The 12,532-nt window shown below is 36.7% G+C and overlaps 1 protein-coding gene across 6 annotated transcripts in view; it reads right to left on the bottom strand.

The window, feature by feature from the left end:
• NFIA (nuclear factor I A) overlaps window positions 1–12,532 on the bottom strand; it is a gene marked incomplete at its 3' end in the record, with an annotated part of 352,385 nt that overhangs the window by 170,853 nt on the left and 169,000 nt on the right. For all 6 annotated transcript variants that reach the window (XM_081144016.1, XM_081144015.1, XM_081144019.1 and 3 more), the window contains exon 3: window positions 661–726. In XM_081144016.1, coding sequence (XP_081000142.1) covers window positions 661–726 — 66 coding nt within the window. The remainder of the gene's footprint in view (window positions 1–660; window positions 727–12,532) is intronic.

The raw sequence follows: 12,532 nt of genomic DNA, 5'->3' as shown, positions 1-12,532 counted from the left end.
TACTGTTGGTTCACTTATAGGTTTTTATTGAAATTGATGATTATAGAAAATTCCAACCTATGACAATCTTTTTCGTACTTGGAGTACATAACCTCAAATTTAGTATTATACTGGACACCAGTGTATTTGTATATAAAGGATTTATTCTATTTATTCCAATTTCTGCAAGAGAAAGTTCGTATATTTATGCAATTGAGGATTTAACACTGTGATGTACTCTTTCTGTTTCAGACAATTTAAAGAGAAAAACCCTTCAAAGACAGATCATTTTCTTAAAGCAATTAGCAAAGTGTTGAACTCTTAAAAGGCCTCAGAAACACTTGTCAATGATCTTAAATCACTACTGAAGAAGATTGTGGGGCATTTGTCACTTTAAAAGGAACTAAAATGAAAAGAAAAAGTCATTCATGATTCCTCACTTATTCTGAAAAGATTCTAATTTGGTAAGTCCACCTCTCACAGTAATCGACTTTCTTGGAAACTAAGGTTCTCATGAGTTCCCAATAGCGTTTGGGGGTGGAGGTGGTGAGGGCTGCGACAGTGGGCGAGAGAACTCCTTCAGTCCTCAGTTGTTCCTACTGTGGGCCACCCATAGGGTAGAACCAGAAATCCTTATACGTGATTAGCTGCTGGCTACTGTAGACCCAAATCTAAACTTACCATTTTCTGGCTGGTCCTTAATGTCAGCATCACTTGGCTGGCTGGGACTTTCAGATTGACTTGAATCTGAAAAACATAAAAATACAGCCAACAATTATAGGGTCTGTGAGGGAAAGTGGATCAGAGGTGCCAGACTTTCTCAAAAGGTTCAGCATACAAACTAGGAGTGAGAACGTTACAGAAATAACATGATGAACAAAAAAGGAACAAAAGAAAGAGGAGAGGGAGAGGGAGAGGGAGAGGGAGAGGGAGAGGGAGAGGGAGAGGGAGAGGGAGAGGGAGAGGGAGAGGGAGAGGGAGAGGGAGAGGGAGAGGGAGAGGGAGAGGGAGAGGGAGAGGGAGAGGGAGAGGGAGAGGGAGAGGGAGAGGGAGAGGGAGAGGGAGAGGGAGAGGGAGAGGGAGAGGGAGAGGGAGAGGGAGAGGGAGAGGGAGAGGGAGAGGGAGAGGGAGAGGGAGAGGGAGAGGGAGAGGGAGAGGGAGAGGGAGAGGGAGAGGGAGAGAGGAGAGGGAGAGAGGAGAGGAAAGAGGAAAGAGGAAAGAGGAAAGAGGAAAGAAAAAGAAAAAGAAAAAGAAAAAGAAAAAGAAAAAGAAAAAGAAAAAGAAAAAGAGGAAAAGGAAAGGGGGGTGTGGAGAGAGGAAGCAGCAACAGCAGCCTGCGCCCTTAGAGAGGAGTCTCGGTTTTGTTTACACCGACAGTGGCGCTTCGCTTGTGCCAGATCATAACTTGAAACTCTTCAGCTACCATTCTCTTACAGAGAGACCATTTCCAAACTGCTCTCCTCCATTATTTATACACTAGAGTCTGATAAAGACTTCATCCTTCATTACACACATCTGAAGTTTGATTCAGAGCATAATAAAGTGTCAAAACATATTTTGAAGCTGGTATACAAAAGCAGCCCAAACAACAGTAACAAGTTCTGTTGATATTTAGCTCTGTATTACAGCAACAGACTATGCAGACTAACACCATTAAATACCAGCATCCTAATATTCTAGCTAATTTCCTTCAACTAACAGGATCAGCGGCGTCTTTCTGAAAGGTACGTTTCCCCCACTTTATAAGTAGTTTTCTTCTCTTGTACTGATGCATTTGGGAGATCCTGATGGGGCTTGCTAGCAAAAACAGGTTCTTGCACACCTTTATCAAATCCCATTTATTTTTCATTTTAAAAAAATACAGTCATTTTCAAACTAAAAAAATTAATTCAATTAATTTAACTTCTAAATGGGATCAATTAAAATAAAATAATTTTAACATGAGATAAAATTAAATTAGATCAAAAAAGAGTTTCACCAAATTGGAAGAAATAGCCAGCGGAAAAAAATTAGGCAAAATATGCCAAGGAGAAAATTTTTTTTGATGGAAAGCATTTTCTAAGACTTGAAACAGTATAAAACATTATCTAAAAATAAAAATATTTTTCTAGAAAAACTTCTATTTTCTGTGGAAAGCCTGAATCTAAACTTTACCTTGCCTTTACAGATTAGAATTAACTGTCTGAAATCTGACCACATTTCAACAAGAAGTTCAACACAAGATCAAAAGATCATGACACGAAACTGAATAAATTGGAATTATTACCTCTATTTCAACAGAGTTAGAGCAGAACCATTCTCTTTCTTGGAGATAGTGCAAAAAGAAGTAGCACGACTGGTGACCCTGGGTCGAGAAATGCTAATTTATAACTTAGAAAGTCTTCCTGCTTTTAAGCAAATGAAGATTTTAATTATAGGGAAGTACTATAAAGAAAATGTCTATTTTTAAATTTTCAGATGATCTTAACCTGGTGACCATAGCAAAAATTCTACGTTTATTCAAAGGTTTGAGTAACAAAAGATGTGGAACGTGAATTTTTATTTAAGTCTGGTACAGTGATAGCTTTTATCATCTCGTGATAATTGCCATAGTGAACAAACAAACAAAAAGTACTATAGCCCAAGACACTTTAGTTAAATCCTTCAAAATGAACCACAAAATTAAATACAAAGCCTGCCCTAAAAATTGAAAGTGCAAATTTAGGCTGGACCATATTTGAAATTTTAACTTTATAAATGAGTATTACTCTTATAGCAAATGATTTAAAAATATGGCATGACTATCTTTTTTTTTTTTTTTAATGCTAAGAAAAGATCCTGTAATTTTGCCATTAAAAATTACAAATGAAATATTCTGAGAAGTCAGTCAACATGCTTTAGAAGGAATGCCTTCATTATTTTTGTCCTAGAAAATTTTAAACCATTAATATCCATAATTAAAATAAAAGAAAATATCTAATTTTGTTTTAGGAAAAGTTAAAATCCTTCCTGATCATGTCCCAAAATAGACACATAAAATCTTACCAAATAGAACATTTTATTTGGAGTAATACTAGCAAACCTAACTTTTCTAGATGATAGCTCAGCCAATGTTCCTCTAGATGTAATATCTTCACAAATAATCAGTTCTTCATGAACTAATGGAAAAACATTTTCTATCTCAATTAATTTCAACATATAATAGCCAATTATTTTTCTGATATTTATCTATTAACATTAAGACAAAAAGGATAATGAAAGATCCCCCAATTTATTTTTAGTAATCTCAAGTGGAATTTTTTTTTATTTTTACTTTTTCTTTACATTTGGTAGGCCACTGTATCTTTATAGGAATACAACATGATTATAGAAAACATGAACAGCGACAAAAAAAATACATTCAAAGAAAGTTTAAAATTCCAAGCCACAGAAAAAAGCAGCAAACACACAGCAAAGACTGAGTGGCAGGAGACTGCTCAGAGTTGGTCTGAAAGGGGCCGCAGAGCTCCTGTGAATGCTCAGATACAAACACTGGAGGAGGCATCTCGCCAAACTGAGAACAGAATTTAATTTCTCCAGTTTTATTCAAAAGCTGGAGATGCTACTATCCACAGAGGACTGCATACTAAAATACACCATCCTGGTGAGGGAAGACAAAGTCAAAGATCTACAAGGAGATGTAAATGATTTTAAAACTTCAATAATTATTTTCTACCATGGGCCGTTCAATGCCGTTCCTCTCTGAACCGAAGAACAAAACTACCCAGTCCCGGTGCTATTCTATGCTGAGCACACATGGACACTTTCTCTGCTGTCGCAAAAGGTCACCAGTGCTGTTATGGAGCCAACCAGATGACCAGAATTACAAATTAATTCCAACCCATACATAATTGATACAAATGAAAGATCTCTTTCTTAAGCATTTGCATTAAAACACTATCATGAAGGTTAACAATTAATTTACTCTTTTTTGTATTTGGTAGCGGCCTATCAGCAGCCAAAGTAACTTTATGTCTGACTTATTTTGGACAATTATCACATGATTAGTTGATTCCTACCTCCTGAAATAATTAGAGTTCCCCCAAAACAAACCTGACTGTCATATATTAGATTTTAGATCAGGCAGTGACTTTCTCTGGTTCTCTGGTTGAAAACTAGATGATCTGTATATTACAATGAAGAGAATATTATTTAAAGTGTGTTTAAGTGATGGGGTTGGAAATGCTACTGCAAGGAAGTACATTAGGGTTATCAATTTTTTTCCCATCTAGGGATTTGCTTTTTGTTTAAGAAACCTTAGACTTCAACATAACCTTGAAAAGCAATATTTCTTTTGGTTTTTAAAAAATGTATGAGCAGAAATTTAAACCTAAAATAGACTGGGTTTGCATATAGGAGGCTGGGTTGAGACCTCTTAATTGAACTGGTAGCCATCTATCTATGCATTTTTATGGCGCCTACAGCTATATTGCTGGAGTACTCAGACAAAGATATTTCACTATCAATATAATCACTGGGGAAAGGAATAAAATAAATCCTAATGCCTACATATTAGCCTCTGCTTCCATAAACTTGTGCAATGCAAGAACAGAAACCTTGCACTGCATTTGCTACTTAAGCACATATGCAGTTCCCCCAACCTCAGTTTGACTCCCCTCAGTGTGAAACCTCAGAGAAAACTCCTTTTGGGAAGGTGAAGAATGACAAAAACATGTCAACATGGTAAAACTGATCAGGCAAAAATACAGACTCCATTTCCATGTGTTTTATGTTCTTTAGGCATGAAGCAAAGATGGAATGCTGCTAAATCTTAACCTAGAATTAAACTTTCTCCTCTCCAGTCCTTAAATGTATGTATCTCTCTTATGGTGTGACTTATGTTAAGTTGTACTTAGGTACTAGGGTGATTTTAAATGATCTCCTATGAGAATTTAAGCTCCATAAGAAAACTCTTGTGTTATCCTCAGTACCTTCTAAGGGTACTGGGTCCAGCCAAGGATTCAATAACTGCTGAACTAAAGAAATGAACTTTCACTTGTTCAGCTTTCTAACACTGAAACACTGCCAGCGACTGAAAAATACACTAAGTTCACACCTAAAAGGGGACTGGGATTTATGAAATGATAGAGGGAGAAAAGGCCTTTATTTCTGTTAGATGTCCCCCTTACATGGGGCCTGGCAGGAGCAAGAGAGGCACATCCCCTTGGTTCAGTGGGGAGGGACCTTGCACAGTGTTTAGAAGCTGCAGACAATCACGCCCTATGATCCCCTGGCCAAAAAACTGTAAGAGGCTCCTCAGAATAGCAGGAGCTGAGGATGGTGTGTGACACATTAGGAGGCTCCTGGAACTGTGTACAGGCTTAAGTGATGGACGACAAAGGAATATTTCACACATTCAAAAAATGCAAAGGTAAGAGAAATCTGCTATATTCTGACACCCAAAGAGCACCTCAAAATCCTACTGACTGCTCTTGTGAACAGCTGATAAAGGAAGAACACGCACGGAGTGGTGAAGAGCCTGCCCTACCCTAAAAAAACCAGTGTGATTCCAGTTCAGTCAACATGCTATCAACAAAAGTTTGTGGACCATAAAAGTACAAATTCTAGTTCCACTAGAAAAAAACTTAGTCTAAGTTTCAACCTCCCTATATGCATAATGATTTGGCTAAAAATGAAGTTTGCAAAGCCTTTGTTACAATTTTGTGTCCAGTTTTAAATCTCCCAAATTAAAAGGCGATATGAAGAAACCATAAGACGATATGAAGAAACCAGAAGACATCCAGAAACAAAAATGAGTCAGTCAAGTGAAAGAAATAAAATGAAAATGCCACCGAAAAGCGTTGGAGTTGTTTACAGCATGAAAAAGGAAAGGCAAAGACAGGAATGAATATTTTCCGGCAAATAAATTAAGATTTAAGACCATTCCTGGGTTAAAAGAAAATAAGAAATAAGGGTGATTATATTCTGAATATCACAAACAGCCTCTAGAATTGTAGCCCTTAGAGATATTCAAAATTTAGGTAAGCTTTTGACTCTTAGGTTTGGGGAGACAAGCACTCTGCTCATCAGAGAATACCGAGATTCACTTTTCTACATCCATGGTGTTATGATAGGAAAATAATTCTATTTCTGATTGGTACTGTAAGGTTTAGAATTACTCTATTTTGATCATCCAGTATCATAACTTGTTTATTACAGTAAGGAAATCTAGACAATCAAATGGCTATGAAAGTCAAGTTTTGCTCATTAGTTTCATAGCTGCAGTTATAAAAGAAATATTATTGCAGTACTTTAAAATATTTAGGAATATTTTCTATTTTTTCCAGTATCACCATGACCTTAAAGACTGGGGTGTGAGGAAGTATTTGGAAAAAAAAAATCTTTACTTGAGAATGCAGAATGTCAGTGTGCAGGTGAACATATGTATAAACAATTTGTAGCTTATGTGCAGACACTGAAAAATACAATAGCATCAGCTAAATATAACATTATCCATCATGGTCATGACAAAGAACAAATAGAAATTTGTAATACCATTATTAAATCTGGACTATAAAAAATATTTACTTATTATTAGCATTTCCAGAGAATAGATAAAATAGCCAAACCAATATTTAATGTCAATTAATGTATATAACTGTGGCCCGCTTAATGAAAGAACACACGATACCATGAGGTGAGTCACACTATAAAAGTTTTCTAAGTTTTTAAGTGGAAACACTCTACTGTTCCTTAAATGGGAAGTTTATTTAAAATACAACTTTCCTAGTTACCTAGAATGGAGTGTTAGCATGTACACGTGTGTGTGTGTGCATAACTGTAGCAATCAAAGTATGGAGAGCAAGTCCTTCTTCACCAAGGGGAGGTGGAGAGTGGTGGCAAAGGAAAAGCTCTAATTCCAAAAGGACCAGGCTTATCTGCACACACTGGGACTGCTCTCCTCTAATCAGGATTCAGGGTAGCAGGAAGGCTGTGCTCATGCAGCAGTGACTTGGAAGGACTCCACCAGACCACCCTGGGGGCGGCCAGCTGCTCATGAGATCCACCTCTTAGCCCCCTCTGTGTATCGCATTTTCAAGGCATACTAAAGAGTGTTATATAATCTGGGTAGCTACTGCTTTCCTTCTTAAAACTTTTTAAAAATGTCTTTCTGAGGAAGAATTTGTGAAATATTAAATTTGCAAAAATGAGATTTTTTGGCATTAATGCTGATATTCAAGGCCCATCTGTTTAGTGGGGACTGTGTATGATGATGAGACGGTTTAGGTTGAAGAGAGTGATTCAACTATCTTAATCACCTACTCATAAATGTTATTTTTCTACGTGCACAAGGAGGTTGCGGTATGATACACAGTTTTAACACATTGAGAAAAAATGGCATAACTATTGTTGTGTTATGACAGTGAGGGGAAACCATTTCTAACTTTAAAAATACAAACTCAGTCACTCTGAAAGTAATGACAAAATGACTCACTCTTTAAATCTTCAATCTTCCCATGAGGCTGATTTCAAATAATAATCAGCTTTTTCTCTGAAGTCATAAATGAACTTAATAGGAAGAATACGGTGATTACAAAAGATACACAAGCACAATATTTTGACTAAATTTAAAATTTCTCACATTTTCTTTGACAAGGGTCTATGACTGAACTACACAAGTCCTTAGGTAATTACTTTGAGTTTTGTTTTTCCCATAACAGAAGCTGTGTTGACACGTAATAGCGACCTGTTAATCAATTTAGAATTCAAGTTATTGAATCAACCTAGTCACCTACTCACTCATGTATAAACAAAGGCTTGCTTAAAAAGCCATTACTATAACATTATTGAGTATCAGAATCATGGTCAACTTCCCCTTTGTAGTCAACTTCTTTTTCCATAAACAAAGTTAATTATTACAGTTAAGTTCTTGAAGTTCTTAAACAGAATATATACTTGAAGATTACCCATATAATCATCTATACAACTGAAAGTAGAAATTTCCTGTCTACTTCCATGTTATAAAAACAAGTGTCCAATGAAATTAATGTATAATTAAGTTATAGTCTATGTACATTATTTTCATGTACCTGGATATCTGTAAAGAAATGTACTAAAATAATAAAATACCCTCTGTTGAGGGTAACCTTGCTGTTTAAGTATTTAAGGTCATACTCTTAAATACTGACTTTTTTTCCTTCATATTTCACTACTGAAAGGAGTCTGAAATGGTAAAAAGATGGTGTCCTAAAAAAAAAAAAAAAAACAGCTCAGTTTTATTATTTTACTGTACGGGATCTCAGTTTCTTCATCTGTTAAGTGAGGACACTAATGACTATTTTGCCTAATCTAACAGGATTCTTGCAAGGATCCTTTAAAATAATGCAAGAGAAGCTGGTTTTGAAACTATAAGGTGCACCCCACCCCCCAAAAAACTGTACATTTACCATTGCAATATAAATCTTCCCATCCACACAAGTTTTTTGTTTCTTTTAAAAAATCAATACCAACCCACACATGATGTGAATCTGATATAGACCATCAGCATCCCAGACCTGGTTTTAAAGAAAGGGTTCTTAATTCCCATATAGTAGGGAAAGAGATTATCTCTGATAATGGAAATGTAAATCTCAGCTTGCCATTGTTTATTCCAGACAGACATTTGTGTGTTAAGTCTGTTTATCAGGCAACACTTTGTCTAAGCCAGGAAGTAGTCAGTCTTTGTAACAAGATGTATGCAAATTAATTTCCCATGAGTCTCTGCAGCAAATTGCAGCAGGGGGAAAAAAAGTCCCTGTTCCTTTACCAGCAAAGAAGGTACCTCAAAAGTAGAATAGAGACAGAGAACTATGAGCTATACTGTGCTGATGAGTTTAAATGAGTCCTAAACATGTGCTCACAGTCTGTTGCTCTTTATTCTAAGCAGACTTGTGCATTACATCTGTTTATCAGACAGCACTGTCTGGGTATTCAGGCTCTGTAACCTGTGTGAAAATGAACAGTGACCAAAATCCCATGAAATAACCTGTCTGAGGCAAAACTCCAAACCTCCTGTCACTTTAAGAATCCCTACCTATAGAAGCTTCCATGAAACCTTTGAGACTTTAAAAAAATAATATCCAGCTCTAACTCTGCCTACCTTCTGTCTTAAATAACTTGATTCCATAATGGCAATGATAGATTCAGGACAGAAGGTGAACTTTATCACACAAACTGGACTGATAAAAAACAATTTCCTAACATGCCCTATCTGGTTATCAAAAACAGGGAGTTTTTTAAAGAAAATACTTTTCTATCAAAATATAAGAGTATATATTCTTTAATTCTATTATTATTTATCCTGTGATCCTCTTTTTAAAAAAATCTTAATATAGCTAACTCTTTTTTAAGTCTATTCGGGAAGAGTTGAGCTGTATATTTCTTTTCTTTTTTTTCTGTTGGTTTTCTACAGGGTTTGAAAATGTGACCAAAGGAATCGAATTGGTGTAGCTTGTCTTCCTAGACAAAATAAACACTTTAGGACTCTACTTGTTTGTATTCTCCTCAGTGGTGCTGTATGCATCAGCAGCTAAAAACAAAGAAACTTTTTAGCTGCTCAGACAAAATGAAGCTTCCCAAACAAGGAGGCAAGGGAGGGGGCACAAGTTGAGGGGAGGGTGGGGGTGGAGAAGTGTGCAGAAAGTCTGACAGTCCATTCAATATAGGGATGATGGCTATAATGCACCCAGGGTCCCCTTGCTAATTAAATATGCATTGGCACAGTTTTGATCGATGCAAGCCATGGATCAGATGACACACCTGCAAAATCTTGAGCCCAGAGCTCCCAGGAAAAGGGAAAATACAGTCTTGTCTCCTTATCTTTGTTTTCAAAGGCTCTCAATTTCTGTGCTTAGATATCTAATTTAATTCTCTCACCCCTCAGCAAACTGGATTAGGGAAGTCAATACCGCCTTTGTGCATCGACAGGAAAACACAGCTTTCCTTTTATTCAATTTAGCAATGACCTTTAGACAAAGATAATGACAACTGTCTAAAAGTAAGATTATGGCCCAGAGAAGAAGACCCCCAGAGCTAAGGCTCAGAAGGAATTTTGGACGACAAGGTGGTGGGTTCACTGTTACATTTTCCTGCTTGGAAAGTAAAAAGGGGGGGAAGGGAATTAAGAATTGGTTGTGGGGGGAGAAATGGGGGTCAGGGAGAAAACATGGTAGGAGAGATTTAAATCTACCGACTGACTAAACGACCAAACTCTCAAAAACCAACTGGACCCTGTAATACTCATAACCAGAAAATAATTCTATGGAAGATTAGGAATGAGAATGGCATAGTAACAATTTGCCTAAAAAATGCAGACTCCTAAATGAGAAGGTTGAAGATTCTGTGGTTGAATAAATCAGGAAGTTTGGGGTTTCTTTCTTTCTTGTTTTCCTGAAGCACTTGAGAAAACAGAACTATCAGTGTGCTCCTGAGCTCCACCACCATGAGAGATATAACTAAAGATTTTAGACAAGTCTGGGATTCTGCAGTGTTAGCAACGTTCACACCACCACTCCTAATCAAAGGGGAAAATGATACTGGGCGATTCTGAAACAGCACTGCTTCCTTTTAATCTCCTTGTCTTGGGGCCTACTCACTGCATTCACCAATTCATTGCATTCATCAATGCATCCAGTATGTGCCATTCACCAGTTATACCTGGAGATACAAAATGAAAAAAGGCAAGGTCTCTGCCCTCCGTCAATCAGGATAATGATAATAAAACCAAGATTCTGTGGCATCCCCTTTTGATTAAGTCCTATTTCCTGGTTAAATTAACATACAGCAACATGGTACCATGCACACTAGTAATAGCTTTTATTCTCTTACTATTAGCAACAACCAGTACAACTAACTGTAGCCTGTAACAGAATTTGCAGTGGCCTGGATACTAACTGTTGGTGGGAACGGGTGGGATCAACTCCCCCAGTAAAATAGAGGGATTTAGGCAAAGTCCTTTCAAGTGAAATATAAAGCTATTACCACATAATTAGCATTACTGAGAATAGGTGTAAAATATCAAAATAGGTTTTTTTAATCAGATTTTTCCTCTTAAAAACAATTTCATGAGTAGTACAGAATGTTATTCCTCATCAGGCCTGGTGTCCTCCCTTTATAGAAATGACAGTTCTAACAAAGGCAGCTGTAGTACAAAGAAAAAGGCAAAGGACTTGGTATTAAAAAACCTAGGTCTGAGTCCCTTCTTGGCCATTTATATTAGTCTATGGAATTGGGCAAGCCCCTTCACTTCTCAGAACTTCAATTTACTCATCTTCCAAATGCCTGACTTTCAAGATTATGAGAACTGAATGGCATGACTTAAAATTCCTTTTAAATTATAGGACGATAATTCTCTAACTGTACAATGCAAAGAAGCAGGTTTTCTAAAGTCTATAAACTGGTTAAAGAATCACATCAACTACTTACTTTTATTTCCTACCTCATTATTTTTATTGCCAGATAGCAGAGTATCTGGAACATATAGGTATGAATAGATGTCTTGTTGGAATGGAATTGAAATCACAAGTGAAAAAATAGCTTTTTCGAGGCCATGAAATAAAGCAGGGCCTATCTTGGGAGATGTCAACAGATATTATTGGGTGGATTTTCTGGCTTTGGGGAAACTGCATGACTTGGTGGTGATATACTCCATGTGGTAAGGGGAGACCCTATGGCAGTCAGAAGACCTGCTTTATGGCCTTCAATTCAGGACTAGAAGGAGGGGGCTGAGGTATATTGTAAAGGCTCTGTCCAGCCCTAGAATTCTAATTTAAAACATATCATTAGCAATCCAGTTGTTCATTTTCTGGCTGCACTGAAAACTGGGACCCCCATTTCATCAAAAGGGATTAGGTGGTGTTTTCTTACGTGCTGCTGATCACAAGTGCAATTAGAAATAACATGAATGCAATAATCATTATACGTCAAAGACTGTCCTTTATAAATGACCACGAATAGCCCACTAAAAGTTGCAAATGTTTATCTTCCGTGATTTGGCCAACTCTGGCCACAGAAGCCCATAAATAATGTTTTCTCTTTATATCTTAACCCATCGTGTCATCCAGAACACCAGAAAACTCTGTGTTTAGGAGTTTCTGAGTAAGGAGGTATCCTTAAAGAATTTAGTCTAGGTCGTAGGTCCTAGGATTTAGAACAATACTTTAAAAAAAACACTTCAGATATACCTTCTCTAATATATACATCTTTAAAACAGTGTCAGTTTCCACACTGATAATAACTTTACCCTAATAACTCAGTTTCTGAACCTATAAAAAATATTCGTGAATAGAGAGAGTTAGCATTCATCCGGTCAACCAAATGGTCCTCAGACTTCCCATATTACCATAATAAAACTCATGAGATACCTGACTCTTTAGAAATTCACCTAAGCCTTATGTAAAATAGAAATAGTCATATATGTTTTGTTCCGATGTCTTTATGATAGATGAAATTATTTAAATGTACTGAATCATTTCATTCTTGGGAGTTTCCATTTGGATTCTATCATGCCTTTCTTCCTGACATATGCAGTGCTAAGTTATTTAAAATTAATTGCAGT

The sequence above is a fragment of the Miniopterus schreibersii genome (genome assembly GCF_964146895.1).
Source record: "Miniopterus schreibersii genome assembly, chromosome: 8".
Lineage (NCBI taxonomy): Eukaryota > Metazoa > Chordata > Mammalia > Chiroptera > Miniopteridae > Miniopterus > Miniopterus schreibersii.
Note: the sequence above shows the minus strand (reverse complement) of the source record. Positions and strands in the feature narration are given on the sequence as shown.